Source organism: Nelumbo nucifera, chromosome 4, assembly GCF_055504915.1.
Source record: "Nelumbo nucifera cultivar China Antique chromosome 4, China Antique-T2T, whole genome shotgun sequence".
Classification (NCBI taxonomy): Eukaryota; Viridiplantae; Streptophyta; class Magnoliopsida; order Proteales; family Nelumbonaceae; genus Nelumbo; species Nelumbo nucifera.
In genome coordinates this window covers 2,918,003-2,935,964 of record NC_142652.1, presented here as the reverse complement: position 1 = coordinate 2,935,964, position 17,962 = coordinate 2,918,003, and the positions used below count along the sequence as shown (strand labels likewise).

Genomic DNA, 17,962 nt, shown 5'->3' with positions numbered 1-17,962 from the left:
AATCTTGATGCAAATAAAGACGACCGAGTACGTCACATGGCCACCTAGGATGAGAGGACCCTTGCCAATAGGAACCCGAATAAGTACTACCACTTCCATTGGGACATCGACCATGATATAGAGAACTGTCGTAATCTCAAGGATGAGATCGAAGAGTTGATCCGCCGAGGTTACCTGAAGCAGTTTATCAAGCACGAGGACAGCCACCGACCTACCGTTCAGTCCAGAGAAGCACCACAGTCGAGTAGGGATCAGAACAGGGACAGTCTCCCTGAGACCCACCACTAGCAAAGTGGCCCAGCTGTGGTGTGATCAACATGATCACAGGTGGGTCCATTGTGGCAGGATGTAGTACCTCGGTGAGAAAGAAGTCAACCTAGGAGCTCGTGCATGAGGACGAGAACCTGCCCAAGCGCCTTCACGTGGAGGAAGTAATTTACTTCACCAGGGATGACACTCACAGGATCCAATATCTGCATGATGATACCTTTGTGGTCAAATTAGTGATAAACGACATCAAGGTAAAGTAGATTCTGGTAAACTTTGTCAGCGCTGCGAACATCATCTTTTAGGAGGCATTCGAACGTATGGAACTAGAGAGGAAGGACTTGCAACCGGCCAACGTTCCCCTAGTCGACTTCAATGGAGAAGTGGTGCGACCTCTAGGCCGCATGAGAGTACCAGTGACAGCGGGCTCACCACCAAATCAGGAGCACTTCAACCACAACTTCTTTGTGGTTGTGATTTCTTTGCCCTACAACGCCATCTTAGGCCAACCAATCCTACACGCCCTCAGAGACGTGGTGTCGACCTATCACGTGTCGATGAAATTCCCGATGGACTATGGAGTGGGAGTGGTGCAAGGAGATTAGCTCGAGTGGCAGCACTCATGGAGAACGATGACAAGAAAGCTCACCCCATTGAGGACATCGTCTTGGTGTCATCTTAGATACCGACCCCGCGAAGATGGTGCAGATTGGAGCCCGCCTCACGGAACCATTGCGTCCTAAACTGGTAAGCTTTTTAATTTATAATTTAGATATTTTTGCTTGATCGGCAGCAGAAATGCCTGACATAGACCCCTCTTGTCATAACTCATAGGCTGAATGTTGACCCTTTAGTTAGAGCAGTTCAGCATAGGAAAATGAACCTCGCTTAGGAGTGGTGGGGGATAGTGATTGAGGAAGTAGGGAAGCTTCTCGTAGCAGACTTTATTAGAGAGGTCCAATATCCGAGCTGGATTCGAAACCCGATGCTCATGAAGAAGGCCAACGGCAAATGATTCATGTGTGTCGACTACATCGACCTCAACAGAGTCTACCTAAAGGACAACTTTCCACTCCCTAGGATAGACCGCCTGATAGACGCGACCTCGGGGTTCGAGCCGTTGAGCTTCATGGATGTTTATTCTAGTTACAACCATGGTTCAAAGTATCGATACGATACGCCTGATACGGGTCGTATCGTATTGTATCTTTTGAAAAAGATACGGTCCAAAATGCCTGTTTCCAAGTGTTTCAGACCCCCAATTTTTTTAATAATAAAAAGCATGCTAAAAGCTTCCAAAAAAACAAAATTTGGAAAAAAAACTAAAAAAAAATAGAGTTTCAGCTGTTTTAAGTACCGATACGATACGACCAAAACTCGTATCGTATTAATACTTTGAACCTTGGTTACAACCAAATCCAGATGGATCCAGGGGAAAACCGCCTTTATAACTGAAACGGGCTTGTACTGTTATAAAGTTATGCCATTTGACTTAAAAAGCACAGGAGGAAAATATAAAACTCTTTAGCATATATGTTTTATGAATGCTTTGACCAAGGTGCCATCCATTAAACCTGAGCTCTCTGAGAACGGATCTGAATTGTGAAAAGTTGCTTCTTTGCTTTTCTGGGTCATGAATGTAGAGAAATTGGTCGGGTGTTTGAATGGTAGGAGCCTGGATCTACTTGGAACATGAACTCTCTGAGAACGGATCTGAATTGTGAAAAGTTGCTTCTTTGCTTTTCTGGGTCATGAATGTAGAGAAATTGGTCGGGTGTTTGAATGGTAGGAGCCTGGATCTACTTGGAACATGATGCAAGTAACATTATTTTATGCCGTCTGTTCCCAGCATGTGTATTAGTTGGCACTTGTGCGAACTAATGAGGGGGGAATTTGCTCCTCCATTAGTTCCTGTGTCTTTTCAAAACTTTCAAACCCTAGTGGCCTAATTGTCTAAACCTACTACTGCCTTTGAACTGCAAAACTACTTCTCCACCTTCATTGAAGTGTCCTGCCACTTTCTACAAGCTTTTGAGGTAAGTTCATCGCTATTGACATGGTAATAGGTTGGAATGGTAATTGTGATTCCTCTGAGCTCGTTTTGAAGGAAGTTGATGGATGATTCACCTTAGTCTGTACGTAAATAAATATGATTGCAGGATTTTCTGCAACCCATTAATTAGCTCTTCTCAGAAACCCCCGGCTTGGCATCATTTTCTTTTATGGATTGTTGCCTTGTAATTTTTGCCTTGAGATGTCATTAATGTACAAACAAAAACATTCTGAAAATTGAGTTTTGAGCAGTCATGGAAGATAGGTGCAAAACACATGTTTTTACAAGCTTGAATGCAGTTCTGCTCAATTATATGAGCGGAAGTAACAGTCAATAGATCTGCCACTAACAAAACAAAAATGGGATACGGAAGTTCCTTTGGAGGTTGCTTTTGGCTTTCAAGGTGCCATACGAAGAGTGGAAAGGGTATCACTTGTGCCTCCCACTCAATTTCTGAAATTAATTTTCTGACCTATTCTTTCTCCTTCTAGATTATTTGATCAAAAGAGGTAAAGTTTACCAGCAAACTGTGCTACATGCAGTAATGTGGGGATTTTGGGAAGAGAGAAACAAATGCCTGTTTGATAATAAATTCAGGGCTCTTGAAGAACTAATTTCATATATCACTTACCTTTGTAATCTCTGTCTATCAATTCAGATCTTCAAAGGTCTCTCAATCAATGACCTTAACAGAGATGCTCACACCTTTCTGTTCCTTACACACCCTCAAAGCCTGAGACAGTGTGCTGTTCTCAGTGAAGGAGTGGTGACCTAAACTTTGATGGAAGCGCTTTAGGCAATTCTGGTCCAGCTGGCATTGGTGGCATTTTACGGGATGAAAGGGGTAACATTTGCTGGACCTTCAGTGGTACAATTGGATTGGCTGACTCTACAAAGGCTGAAGTGATGGCTGCTTGGAATCAGAATACTGAAAAACCTGGGAATTGAGAATTTAATCATTGCAGGTGACTCAGCAAATACTATAAAATGGTTAAGGGACAAGGAGGTGGGACCTTGGAGATTGAGCCACTTCTTGGCAGAGGCTAGGGACTCCCCGAACTGCTTAAACACAAGACTAACTTGGATTCCTAGGGAACTAAATCACATAGAAGACGGTCTAGCCAAATGTGGTGCGTTTTTAGAGTTATTGTATAGTGACAGACTTCCTCTGTAAGCTTTTGGGGTTCTTCCCCTGTTTTGTACATACTCATGTATTTTTTCTTTTTCTAAAGAATTATGGTTAAATTTTCTTCAAAAAAAATTATATAATTTATATAATATCTATATATATGACATAATTATACTATATGTATATCAAATAATAAATTTTTACGGACTTGATTTTTAATAGAACCGAATAGGGTTAAATCAGCATTTGATCCAACTGTTACTCGGATGCAACTCTTAACATCCAAATCTGGGATAATCAGATTCAGAACCAAATTGGATATCAAACTTTCGGAGCCTATTGACAGCCCCACTGATAAGCACCCCTTTAGGAGACATTATTCTCTGAATATTGCTGAAAAGTGAATTTTTCAGCATTAATTGGCACAATGAGCGCTACCAAATATGCCCCAAGTCATTGGTTTGTAAAACCATTCATTTTGAAACCCAGATTTGGAGCTGGGCTATGGGCCTAAAGGTCTTACTAATTGGGCAGGGCTAGGTCTTAGAACACCCGTCATCATTGCACAGTAGTTGAACCATATGCAGTCGCCACAAGTACAATTATTGTCTTGTTTTCTTTTCAGCCTATGATATAATTGCATGATTTTTATATCCATTTTCATAAAATATTTGAGCCTGGCTCAACTATATCCAGTACTGCTCCCTTGAATATGGCGCATCTTATATCATTCTATGCATGGAAGAAGATTGCAGTTGGAGAAGGAAGCAAGGCATGGAACACGGAAGGAGATGGACAAGATGAAATGCTTGAAGAAGACTTTTAAGCTTGCTCTTGTTTGTTGTTTGTAGTTTGTACCTGATCCTTTTTCTTTCAATAATTTGTTTTTCTTTTTACTTCTTAAAAAAAAAAATCTATGCATTCTTTTAGGTTTTTGATGGGGTTTAGCACACTAAGATATTCTTATTTCTTAGACTTAGGATTAGTGGATTAATTTTAGCTTATCGTATGTACAAGGACAAATGTGAGGACATGTTAGGTTTGGTTGCCCAAGGCCTCAACCTTAACCCAACTTCTACTTCAACCTGACCTAACCCAGCCCAACTTTTTGGGGTTGGGTTCGGGCTAATCCGACCAATGTTCGACTAGTGATCGCAAATCAGCTTAGCAATATGTGACATGTATGTTTTTCCCTCATTGGTTCGTTTTGTGTGAAGTCAATTAAACAGAAAAAGGCATGACAGCAGTCAGCAGTTGCACAATAAAGTGAAACAACAGTTCTATATCTAAGTTAAATTTTATTGCATTTCTTAGGTCTTGCATCCACAGTCTATGAGACCTGCTAGAGAAGGTGACATCCCTGTTAGGGTGAAAAATTCTTACAATCCTCAAGCCCCAGGTACCCTCATAGGTAGATCAAGAGAATTATCAGCAGACCTTTCCACATGTAAGAATTATCAATTGAAAACCTATAGACTGCATGAAATGTGCTCTATTTTCCAACACCAGGCTGTCCTTACCAGTATAGTGTTGAAGCGGAATATCACTATGTTGGATATAGTTGGCACCCGTACGCCTGGCCAGTTTGGTTTTCTTGCAAAGGTAAGTAACTTCATGAATATGATGCTCTTTATCCCTATTTCTATCTCATTTGCTTTTGTAATTTACTACTTGGCTTATTTTACCTTCTCCCTGCAAGGTCTTCTCAATATTTGAAGATTTGGGCATATATCTGTTGATGTTGTTGCTACTAGTGAAAGTCGGTATTTCTTTGACACAGGATCCATCAAAGCTTTGGAGCAGGGAATTAATACAGCAGGCAAGTATACGATCACAAGCTTATTGTGCAATATTTTTATTGGTGCATGGAGAAATCTTGTAGCCAATCCACACACTCTATTAAATAAGAGATCTTCAATCATGTGCACGTGCTTTTTCAGTCAACAACAGCTCTTTTGCCAAATGAATATTGATTATTGACCCTCAAAGTTGTCAGCTTATTTACTCTAAAATATAACCACAGTAAATGCTTCTTTTGACCAATCAGTAAAGTGCTTTTGAACTCCCAGTAAGGTCTGTGGGGCCAAAATTTGTTCAAAGAATATAAGGGGAACAGAGTCCTTTTCATGCAAACTAATTTGCCACATAGAAGATTCTTCAGTCATTTACATTGACTATATGCCATATATTGTTTTCCCTAAAATAAAAATACACAAATATACAAAATTTATATATTCTGTGCATGCTGTATGTGTATTTCTTCATGAATTTCTAAATTAAAATGCACAAAATTTTTTGTGGCAATACATAATTAAGTTCCCCTTGTAGTTTTCGGAGAAATCTGCATAGAAATGTGATGCAAGACATTCAAAGTATTGTGATTAGAAATATATTTATCCTACTGTTTGTGATCTAAAGTTTTTTAACATCAAGGGGATGGGATCAAGTTCCAGCTTGCCAAACGAAAAGGATGAAAAAATGGGTTTTGTCTATCAATAAAATAAAGGGTTTTGCCCTGCTCAGCTTGGGCTTGTCACTTCAAGGTGAGTGTTGGGCTTGCTTGAGGCGCATGACAAACCCGAGGCTTGGTTCACCATATGATTTTGATGGTGAAACTGAAAATCCAGTGTGAAATGCATGTAAACCCTAGGTCAATCTGTTAAATGCAACATTTTGAAATTGAAAACTGTGAAATGTAGTCTTCCCAATATTATAAGAAAAAATTTATCCAAATATACCAATAATCAAACCCAACTTTCTGCTCCAACTTACATATAAACAGTAATTACTCGTGCAATCCTCAAGCAGTCAAAATCCCCAGTACCAAAGCAACTGCTTAGGTGGTTAAACTTAGTTAAACACCAACTCCTTGTCCAAACAGAAGATGGCCGACTGCTTACCTTCTGGCTTGACTCTGCAAGGCCTTTTGTTAGTTTTCTTCCTTGGGTGAGGGTGTTTATTAGAGGGTTAGTGGACAATAACTTTAAAAGATGGGTATTTGAATTTCAGTAAAGCTATCTTAGAATTCCTGATACAATTCTTGTAACCAAACTAAGGTGGGATGCATATGGCACAGGTGAATCAAACCTCATTTCCCCCACCCAACAGAAAAAGGGAGATTGGCTTTCGGGGTTGGTTCAGGCAACTCCAAACCATCATGGTACCAAATTGTTTATATTTGCAAGCACGTGTTTGTGTCTGAAAATGGCTCAACAACCACAGTGCCAGATAAAAATTGATGCCGGTGTTTCATTGTTCTTGTTTTTACTGGTGCTATTTCTGCTAATCTGTAGTCATGTATAATTAATTTGTTCTTTTCTTGGGTAGTCAGGTTCAAACTATCGGAAATGCAATTTTAATAGACACTGGGATACGTGAATATCTTGAAAAAAATTATGATATGGATGCATGCACCAGCAAACTCTAAATCATTTGCACGTAAGAAACACATGCTTGATAGTTTACGTAAAGTGCAAACTACCAAACATACTTGGGAAATGTCGAAAAATGATCCTAGTATTCAAGATATGTGTATCTAAACTAGTTTTAACATTCATAGGTATGACTTTTAATAAGTGATTTAAGTTTTTTAGAACTTTTTGATAGAGATCTAAGAAGTAGAAAATGTCTACAGGGTAAACTTTTGAGCCCATATAATCATTAAACTAGTTGAAGCATGGTGTAGGTGTGGGTGTGGGTTTCTTGGTTCTCAACTTATATATGTGACGTTTTTTTTGGTATTTGGTGATACACACCACTAATAACCTCCCCCCATCTATGCTGGAGTGATTCATCATTCCACCTAACATACTAAGGATTAGTAAAAATTTTGGTTTACTAAAAATTATATATATTTAAAGGGCTAGACAACGGGGGGTAATTCATCCTCTAACTCAAGTCTCAGCTACGATTAGCTGGAAACAAATAAAGTGGAAACAAATCAGTTGGTATTTATCAAAATTTAGGGTTTGATTAGTCGAAACTTCGGATATTTATCATATAGGCAATGATGTGATAGAATTGAATTAATGACGTGATTTAAAGCTTCATACCTAATCTGAGAAACCAATAAACATTGGCCCCTGTTAAATCATGGCGGTTCGGATTTGGTCTCAGGAACATCGAGAATGTGTTTCCCATCCATGGATACAATGGCTGTTGGGACCCTGTCAACCGTATTCAGTACCATGGATATTGAATTGGGATCTGTTCCTCACACCGACCTCACTGCCACATTCCACCATGTTTTAGGAATTCATGATTAATAATATATAACTACTGGAAATGTTCCTGATGTCTAGCTGGTACACGTTGTGGGGTAGGGGTGAGGAGAAGATCCGGAATGGATACTGTTGGATTAAGCTTGGTTCTGAAATGCGACACACATTAGGTGGTCACGTGTTTTTTTGGCAGTGTGCCACATTATGGTCTATTTGGTTTCTATGAAAATTGCTCTGGGAAAGGAAAGGATGGGAAGGGATGGGATGAGAAGCAAAAAATTTTATTTTCTCACTGGGGTTTCCTGTGTTTGGTTTGTTAGATATACCTAGAAAGTTCTGATGATGTTTGTTCAAAAATTCTTTCAAAGCTTCAAGAGCATGAGAACTCAACATTAGCAATAAAGAACTCAGCATCTGCCTTTGATCTATAAAATGTGGTGAAAACATTTAGAGCTACCAGAAACCAAGTATATTAGTAGATCTAGAAGAAAACCCCATCTACATGCATTAGATACTGCCGGAATCAATGGCGTCCAAAACGGGCAACCTGGTATCATCAGCTCCCTAAAACTGCAACAAAAAAACAAAGAAATAAAAGAGGGATTGAGACAGAACACCAACCGGTACAAAGGAATCTATATGCATTAGACACCGTTGGAATCAATGGCATCCAAAATAGGAGCAACTTGGTATATGCCATAAAATCACAACAAAAAGCAAAGATAAAAAGATGGGATTGAGAGAGAACACCAAGGCCACCTTTACCATTACAAATGAAACCCCATTAAAAGGCAAAGGTTATCGGAACCTAAAAACACCAAGGCCACCATTTTCACCATTTGCCCGTTTTTTCTTCACAGCATGACTGCATGAGACCGATGACATCAAAATTGGAATAAAAATAGTTGCAATCAAGGTTCAAAATATTGATAAGCCTGATATGCCAGTATGATAAGCCTGATATGCCAGTATGGGCTGGCATATCAGGCGAATCAATACAGCTTTTTAGTGATTTTTTGTTTTTTTTCGCAACTGATTCAGAGGGTCCCAAAATAATACATATCAACTGATACAGACCAATACATGTCAATACTTTGAACCTTGGTTGCAATACATCAATGGTCATGGATCTAGTCTTACCATGGCCGGATATTGGTAGAAACATGGTGGGAGAGTTGACTTGTAGACACAGTGAGGCTGTGAGAATCGGCTAGGGAGATTAGTAAAAAGGCTCGATATTTGCAACTCCACATCCTTGATTTTGGAAACTGATCATGCAGTTTCTCATCCCATGTAGGCGAACAAACACAAAAAAATGATACCCGTTTTCCTATCCCAGTGGCATAAACCAAACGTACCATTAATGTACTTCGATAAATGAGAGATTTTATTGAAAAACTTGTGGCTGACAAAACATCAGCTCATCCATACCAGTGGATTAAAAAACAAAACTCAATAAGACCGCAGTGCCAAACACCCCCCAAGTCATCCAAAATTAGAACGTGCCTGGGCATTGCTGACAAGATCTCCTGCCGCCTCGGAGTGGTGTAAAATATCTTGCTCATTAATCTCACGTAACTTGTATGGTATTAATCTTACTGTAACTTGTAATATGTAAAATACCAAAGAAAAGAAAATTGTATTATAAAAGGACCGAGTGTAACAGACAAACAGGTCATCAGAACTGAGATTAACGTATGGGTTAGAAAATTCATGACAAGGCATCCAAATCTTACATTGCAGGGCATTCACTCTTTCAGCTACAAAAGTACAAACAAGGGAATGGACTTTTTAAGGAGACCATAAAAATCACACGCTAAAACAGTCGTATGACATTCTGTCTGCGTACATATGAAAGAAAAGAGGGAGCGATCTAACAAAATAGTAAAGGATTGAAAAAAGAACTCTGTACACGGTTACAAGGCTACACAAGCCTTGCAGAAAATATGTATATATATGTTGTGTATACGATATTATAAAACCACCATAGGAACTATTGTCAGCAAAAATCACAATACATCCAAAACTGGGAGATTTAACCTGTCGTTCCAAATATGTGCAAGTTGCACCAGAGGAAGAAGGCCTTAATCATCATCTGGTACAGAACTCCAAACTTCAGGCTTTCCTTCTCTGCATTGATATTCAATCCCCTCTTCAGGAAGACCCAAAGAAGCCCCTTTGGATCCCAATACTGGATTAACTAGTTAGGTAAATATGACCACCAACTTACCATGCAACGTGAAACAAACCTAAGAGTTGCCAAGAGTGGCCACTTTAGGGCCTGAACATTTCCCTTCCTTTGCACTCGCACTTTCTTCTATCACCACTGGGCTTTCCTCAGTTTTTGGGTTTAGACTTCTAGGGTTCATTTTCTGGACCTCCTCCCGGGTGTAAATGCAGATCTTGCGAACAATGCTACAAAATTCCCTATTACATGAAGTGCCATTTCAATGAATTGATTGGAGGATAAAATGTAACAAATTCCATATAAAGTGCAATGATATATCAATAGGCATTAGAAGAGTAAATGTGAAAAAAGAAAATTCAATAGGGTTTATTTCTTACTGCCAAGGATCATCTCCAACAAGCATCATATCGCCCTCATTATCAGTATATACAATCAGCCAACTTTTTTGGGGAGACATTAATTCACCATTAAAATCAAACATATGATCCAACTCAGCAATCAGTTCATCATAGCCACTGAACTTGGTTAGGTCCACCGACCTCCCAAGAGCAATTCCCTGCTTGTGAACCTGAAATGAATGAAATTAATTTGCTCAGTTCCAAGTGAATCATATACCACTTTGAATTCTAGAATCCAACAAAGCATTCATCGTTATTTTGAAAATAAAAAATTAAACTGGAATCCATAAAGGGTAAAGAACCTTGGTGCAGCTCCTGGTTGAAGCACCCTGAAGCTTGCTTTGAACATCCCTAGAAAGATGCTGAGGAGCTTGGTAGGGTTTCTCCTTCTCATTGCCCGGGATCGCAGCATCTACTGACTTTGAGCCCTTTGACTGTTCAGAGTGTTGATCAGAATCCAATCCTTGCTGCTGTTGAAACGCATGATGTGCACAAACTTCAGGCTCATATTTAGGATTTGTATGTGACACTGCTGGTTCAGATGTGACAGGCTTGCTGATGAGGGGAATACCAAAGAGTTTGTAACTTCCATCTCCTTTGGGTTTTCTAGCATCAGGTTGTGAAAATTCAGGTTGGGGGCGTTTCCCTCTTGAATGAGGTATATTTTCAGTACGAGATGGTGGCAGAAGAGACATCAACCAGTTTCCTGAATGCTGCTCCACTCTAAAATTCTGTACCATAGGATAACCACTAAACCCACCATATTTTCCACTTCCTGGCTTCTGACAAGGTATTTCACCAGCTTGTCCAGGTGCCTTTATACTAGGCTCCAACATGTTCATTGAGGAGCTTGAAGGCATCATCGACCACGGGCCTGAAAGCAAGTTCAGTTTTTCTTCCTGGTCTTGGAAATGCTTTTTCATCAGGTTATCCTCTGGATTTTGGTCAACATAAGGTGGACAAAACCCATGAGAGGAGTCAGTAGGACGGAAACCAGACAGCAGATCTTTATATGATGTTTCATGCCTCACCAAAGGTGCCCAATTCTCTGTTCCAAATCTTCTCTCGGCAGAAACCATGTCACTATTTTCTTCATCATGAGATGAAGACCATACAACAGGCTTCTGAGCTGTGTCTGATTCATTATTCTCAGAAAAGGTGCATCTCAAGGTCGAGATTTCTTGACCTTGCAAGACCCTTGGAAACCCATTTGGTGAAGGGTCTGCTGTGATTTTAGATGAACCTGACATCAGCAAAAGTTAAAAACTTGTCTAGACACCATAATGAAAGAAGACCCTATATTGAGGCAATAGCAATGCAATAGACAGGAAATGCAGGTTTTAACATACCTTCTCTTGTAAGGACAGAGGAATCGGGAGAGGAGGGAACCATGTTAGAACGGGGCCTTTTGGGCCTCGGCATTGGTAGGGGATTCAGTGCTGGAGGGGCCAAAGCAGGTTCTATTTGCCAAGGGGAAACTCTCTCTGGACGATGAACAGAAGAAGTTTCATCCCACCGCACCTTAAATACATAAAACACACAGCATATAAGCTATGGTGCCTGTAAAACAGCAAATACACACAGCAAAAACACTACAAGAAACTTACCTTGAGACATCTCCATTTTGATCCAGGCCACCTGTCAGGATCTGCATCTCCAATGCCAACTATGGTGCCTGTAAACCTGCAACAGGACAAAAGAGTGGCATCAGAAAAAAAATAAATTAATGGTTTTGGAAACGATAATGCATTATACGAAAACCTTGTTCCAGTAGGAAAAGCAAATTGACAAAAAGTATACCTCTGCTCGGGAGCTTCTTCACCTTCAAACCTCATTTTGAATCTCATACCTATAGAATAGTAATTTTTTATAGATTCCATATATTGATCAAATGGAACTATAAAATCAGCAGGACTTGTCCTGAAAAAGAAAAATAATGAAAACACCTACAAATAAGATCAATAACAATATGCAAAATTAGAAGGCAAGAAACAGGAGGTAGAAGGAAACTGTTATGCTAGACCCTGAAGCATATCTGGAGTCATGAAACAATTATAACAACGAATGCAACCAAATACAACCGAGATGGGACATATATAACATCGTTACCCCAGAAAAGGACACTACTATGGCACAAACTTGACATTGGGAACATCTTCTATCACATAGGATTCATAAATGGCACCAAAGTAATGGACCTTGGGAATATCCAAGGAAGCTGAGACATGTCTCAGATTTGCCACAAGCACATGGCAAAGCCTAACACTAGCTTATAATCAACAAATTGAGCTATTCACCTTGACTGATGAGAAAAATGCATGAACATGATATGCTTGTTGACAATGTACACACTCAGTGACAAGAGGCTAAACAAAACGACAAAAGTTTTGAATATATTAATTATTGATGATTATATTATTTGAATCCCACAACAATCTTGGAGGATCAGGCATTAGATTAAAAAGGCAATGATTCACACAACCCCCTTAATCAGCACCTACATTGATGATCATGTGACTGCTAGGATTCCTTACAGTCAGACCAGAGGAAAAGAACCAAAGATACCCTCTTCCCATGATAATGTAATGCATAATCCAGAGGCCTACTTAGGTCCCCATATTTGGCTCATCTCCTTTAACTATAGATAGGTATATTGATGTTACTTAAAAAAGATATTCCAAACTAATCAAAATACAGTAGACACACACCTTGGCTTGTAGTATACAGTGAACATGGTTCCTGTTGAGACAGCATGCCATGCTGTAGCAAGGACGCCCAGATGCATACTGTGACTAGATATAACCGAAGATGGAACATTACTCTGTTGTCTCATAGCTCGTCTCACCCCTACTCGAAGTTCCCCATTTCCACCTCTGAAAGGCAAAAATCAACCCATTAATCAAATACGAGAGAAAATTAACAACCGTGGAACCATTGGGGAAAAAAAACTACCTCAGAAAAATAAAAGCGTCCCCTGCAACAAGCCTTTTTGAACTAACAAAGACACTCCAACCACTTTGAAGCAGGTGCCTCCTAGGCTGACCTGGTATTTGAAACAAAAATCAAGAACCTTCCTTATAAACGGAGAGAACTCCAGGCTCAAAAGTTAATTTATCAAATAGCAAGTAGCAACAAACTAGGAGTTCCAGGTTACTGGTTATGCCTTGAAAAATGGGAAGCATAATTTACCATGACAAGATCATTTGTCTAGGGACTGTTAAATGTTGAATGGCATTCTTTTGATCAAGCCACACAAGAAGACAATGCAACAATTTGAACAATGATGGCAGTTGTGTCCAATGTAAAGAAACAGGTAACTTGATGGAACTTCTAGGAAGAAACAAGCAAAATTCTAATAGGCATACATCATGTTTAGAAGACATTCAACATAAAAAAACAATGAGCAAATTACCTGTAAAGCACCAAATCACACCATTTCCAACATGTGCAAAGCCACCTCGACATAGAAAGTATAGCATGAAAAGTAATTTGAATTTTAATGAGTCTATATTTTATTTCACCATGGATTTAAATTGAAAGGACAAGCTACACAGGATTCATGTAGCCGACCCCACATACTTGGGATAAGGCATAGATGACGATGATGATGACAATGATCATTTTCTTTCACCATCTAATCTCCACTCAGAATTCAGACAAGTCACAAATCCAATAAAATTTCCCATATTCCACATCAGAAATTCTTTTTAGTGACAATTTTCCAGAATTTCTAAATTTGATCCAATCAGTAAGCACTCCAAACAATGCAAAATAAGGAAACGAGATTGAAACTGTGAAAATATCTGACAAAATAGAAACAGAAGAAAAGTGCGAGTTTTTTTTTATATCTTATACAGTACATCAAGGATTCATCGAATCCTACACAGATGGAGAATAAAAACAGTAAATGGTTGTTACCACGAAATATGTGGCGGAAGCGCCACTCAATTCCGTGCAGATCCTTCGCTACCAACTCCTGAGTAGGTGGTTGGCGGCACATGTCCTGTCAGGGAAAATGTGAATTACATCTCAGAAAAACCTAGACTGGCGAAGTCAGTGAAGCACAAAATCCACCAGGAATACTGACCAGCGGGGGGAGGCATTCATCTGCATGCCGTCGCAAGACAGAAAAACCACCATGAGTGCTTGTATCTGAGGCGGTCAAGGTTTTACAGAAGGAATGTACGTGAGGGCGCGAAGTGGGAGATGGCAGTGTCTCCTTCTCGACCGAGTTCTCATCTTGCTGATACAAGAAAAAATAAAGAATATTAGACGCAAGATCTGCCTATTAGACTTGAAAGCTAACAGTCATGCAAGGAAGGAGACATACGTTCTGTTCAGGAAGCAGAGTAATTTGAGCAAATACTTCGTCGGTATCTGGTTCGGCCTATAAGGAAAAGAGCGACCATCAACATCCAGACAGACATAAAATTCTAATAGTTATGCAGTTCGGCTTTACTGAAGCATAGACACAAGAACATGAAAACCCCCCAAAACCCTAATCATTCAAAGGGATGAGACTGAGCAACACCTTCAATTGGACGTTGATCACACGGCAGAGGATCTTAGATGATAGTTGATAAACCGGCATCTTCTGGTCAGCAACCTGATTCGTGGATGCTTCAACCTGGATCGGAACTCAAAATTACAACAAGAATAAACACTTGCAAGCAAGGGTCTCCAGAACGAAAAGTATCAAAATCAGAATAGTAGGCACCCTCTTAAATGAACAAAATACATCCACTTTCGAACAAAATGTGCAAAATGCAGCTAAATACACGGGAAATCTTTGAACAGTTATAGATTACCAGAAGCTCGGTGAAATCCATTCCTAGAGGCTGTATAGAAAGAGAGGAAAACTCAGAGAAAGACCCAAACAAACTCATACCTGCTCGATGTGTCCTTGAGGGAAATAGAAAACTCTCTCTCCCTCGCGCGGCACCGTTACCAGAGGACCGGCGCAGGCATGCCAAAGCTCCGTGTAAAGCGCGTCCTCAGAATCTACAGCAATTCCAGGCAGAAAACAAAATAAATTAGACTCAGATCCTTCCAAGAGAGCCGGATTTTGGAATAAAATCTCCGGATCAACCTTTTCCGGTGGCCGGAAAACTGGAATAAGTTCTCGGAACCTCGGAGACGCTCTTCCTAGCGAGTCCACCGACATCGTTGGGCTCGCTGCACCCGGAAGAGAAGCTTTCTCCGTTGCCGTTAGTGCAAATACCTTTAATCGATATCTCGGAAGAAGCCATTGCGGTAAACTTCAGCAAAGATCTCTCATCCGCAACTTGTCGAACCGATAATCGAAATATGGAGGCGCTAGCAAGTTGGGAAGCCGAAAAACGTGAAGCAGAGGGGCTGAAGAACCCTAAATTGGCAAGAGTCGTCCGACAGAAGAATCTGGTTTGAAACCCTAGAATAGAAACGGGAAGGCCGCTCTTTATCCGCAAGCAATTTTTCTCGATATAAGCATTTCTTCGATCTCTTTCTCCTCATCTGCCGCTATGTCTCCTCAATATCTAGCAGTAGCTAGGTCCCCCTCTCTCTTCTGCAACTCTCTCTGCGGGAGAGGTCCAGCTGCCATAACCTTCGTACAGTCGTCTCAACTCCGGTACCTTAACCGCGGGTCAAAAATCTGCATGCAATCATTTCAACCACGGTCAAATATTAACAAGAGTGGCCACGGGGAGCACTGGTCACCAGACTTTTAAGGACACTCTGACCACCAGCTAATCCGCTTGAAGATGAGACATCCAGGTGCTAAACCAGAGCACCGTTAAGACGATGTTTGACGTGTGTCCCTTGTATTGGATACATCATGTAACGGCGTCACGCTTTGACAGGATGGAAAGCTGTTGTGTTTTGGGGAGAATGAGGAGGTTTGTCGTGCATTTGACAGGCAGGATTGGAGGGAACCGAGGAACGGGGGATCTGTGTGTGTGTTTACCCCTTACCCTGGTTAACCTGACTTAACCATGGTTACTTTTCGTATTTCTGATGAGTTTCATTTCTTCCGCTATGCACAGTTTCATACCCTCGCGAGTCGCGAGTAGGTTTTACGAGATCTACTCTCACTAACGCATTTACACCCGTCCATATTCAAGGGTGTCCTTGTCTTTTCACTTAGGGTCATTTTTTATCAACAGCAGCAAAATCGGACACATATGAGATTGAAGTTTACAGCTTACTCGCGCGCGAGTAGAATTAGCTTTGGTTTATCGGTGTTGTTATGTGGGTGTATGTGATTGGCCACCTTTCATCGTCCGTATACGTTAGCATGAGTTTCTGGCGCATGAGACGTGTCGCAAAAGCAGATGAAGAAGCCTCTCATGATGGCATGATGCCCATCTTCTAGCATTGTAGCATCTAGCCATCCCATCTTATCTACCCACCCTCAAAATAAAAAATCAAGTTGAGTTGTTGTCTCTCTCACTCTCTCTCTTCTGATCGTGTTGTTATCTCCCAAAGCATGTAAAGCACATAAAAGAAAAAGATAAAGCAAATAAATGCGGGAGCTGTCTTGCTTTTTTCGTGGATAAGGCCACACGGTAGTCAGACGGTGGTTTTGTGACCGTCGGATTTGGAATCTACAGAACCAACTCCTTAAACTATGACAAAACACCAAGAGAGTTGGGATGGAGTCTGGCTGGGAGGGATTAAAAAATTACGTGAACCTGAGAAAAGCGAGGAGCGCACGAGAGGACGGGAAATAGCCAGATAGGACTTCGAGGGAAAATCAAAATACTGAAGCGAGCAGGGAGTGTGGGGAGTCCGGAATTGGGGAACGGAATCAGCATTCCACGTGTTGGCGAAGCATTGTTGGAAAAAAGCATATGCCGGCGTAAGTAATGGGGGAAACCAGTCGTGTTGCCTTTTGATTAGCAGTTGTGTATGGTCTAAGAGCAAACAAACGGGGGAATCTTTGTCTGAAAAGAAAAGAAAAGCTAATATAAAATATTAGCCGTTTACCCCCTTTAATTTCTAGTAATCAACAGTTAATTGATTGGCGGGTATGTGTTTGGATCCATGGACACCACTGCTGCTCTGAAAATATTATTATTTAATTAAATACACACGTACACCTCTGTTTTGGTTTTGTTCGGTCAGATAAGTTTCTTTTGTCATTATTATTTAATTAAATACACAAGTACACCTCTGTTGTGGTGCACCGTGCACTTCATACATTTATTACCCAATAGTAATACCCATTAATCCGGTTTTTATTGTATTTTAAAAAGAAAATAAATATTACGTGTCAATCCTGCACAGTACGTATTTGGTCAAAAGTATAAAATTCTGCAAAAACAGTTTTTCTTTACAGAAGAATCTACCCTGCGGAAAAAACATGATACCAAAAAAAAGGCTTTGACCAATCAACCCCTATCTAAATTCTGATGAAAAACTCCCTGATTGGTTATAAATTTTAGGTATGATGCCGAATATCATGTCTTTACTATTATTGGCCAGTATTGAGACATTTCCGCCATTCCGGATGTGGGTTTCGTAACATACAAAATAATGTATGTGGCTTACATGAGTCCGTGGCATAGACGATGCCCGCAACAATACAAGCACGTGTGAATTGAGAAACGTGGTATTATAGAAGGGAAAGAAGGGGTAAATCTATAAATCGCACAAACACACATGCCATGTGGCTGTTCATCCAGGAACATGAATCGTGGGCATCTTTTCAACTCCATACCCGTTTTG

General features: G+C 40.3%; 2 protein-coding genes across 6 annotated transcripts; one reads left to right on the top strand and one right to left on the bottom strand.

Moving 5' to 3' along the window:
• The first annotated feature begins 883 nt into the window (after nucleotides 1–883).
• LOC148791963 (aspartokinase 2, chloroplastic-like) lies at nucleotides 884–6,764 on the top strand. 2 transcript variants are annotated; one of them, XR_016085435.1, is made up of 5 exons: nucleotides 884–1,014; nucleotides 4,764–4,848; nucleotides 4,959–5,051; nucleotides 5,149–5,268; nucleotides 6,526–6,764. XR_016085435.1 is itself a non-coding variant. In XM_088902988.1 (4 exons), exons 1-4 carry the CDS (start codon nucleotides 967–969, stop codon nucleotides 6,649–6,651), a joined length of 582 nt encoding a protein of 193 aa, XP_088759114.1. In that variant the 5' UTR covers nucleotides 884–966; the 3' UTR covers nucleotides 6,652–6,764. The 2 variants fall into 2 exon arrangements, 1 of the variants encoding a protein (XP_088759114.1); XM_088902988.1 differs by having other exon boundaries at nucleotides 4,764–5,051.
• A 2,693-nt stretch (nucleotides 6,765–9,457) lies between these two features.
• On the bottom strand, nucleotides 9,458–15,934 carry LOC104591844 (auxin response factor 2A-like). Of its 4 annotated transcripts, none has more exons than XM_088903934.1 (15): nucleotides 15,345–15,934; nucleotides 15,144–15,256; nucleotides 14,787–14,882; nucleotides 14,586–14,642; nucleotides 14,343–14,498; nucleotides 14,174–14,258; nucleotides 13,208–13,298; nucleotides 12,964–13,128; nucleotides 12,056–12,175; nucleotides 11,863–11,938; nucleotides 11,605–11,776; nucleotides 10,558–11,498; nucleotides 10,235–10,425; nucleotides 9,900–10,096; nucleotides 9,458–9,799 (listed from the first exon to the last, which is right to left on the bottom strand). In XM_088903934.1, the coding sequence occupies exons 1-14, from the start codon at nucleotides 15,502–15,504 to the stop codon at nucleotides 9,919–9,921; spliced, it is 2,601 nt and encodes an 866-aa protein (XP_088760060.1). In that variant the 5' UTR covers nucleotides 15,505–15,934; the 3' UTR covers nucleotides 9,458–9,799; nucleotides 9,900–9,918. The 4 variants fall into 4 exon arrangements, with proteins under 4 accessions (XP_088760060.1, XP_088760061.1, XP_088760059.1 ...); XM_088903935.1 differs by having other exon boundaries at nucleotides 15,477–15,934; XM_088903933.1 differs by having other exon boundaries at nucleotides 9,458–10,096.
• Nucleotides 15,935–17,962: the final 2,028 nt, after the last annotated feature.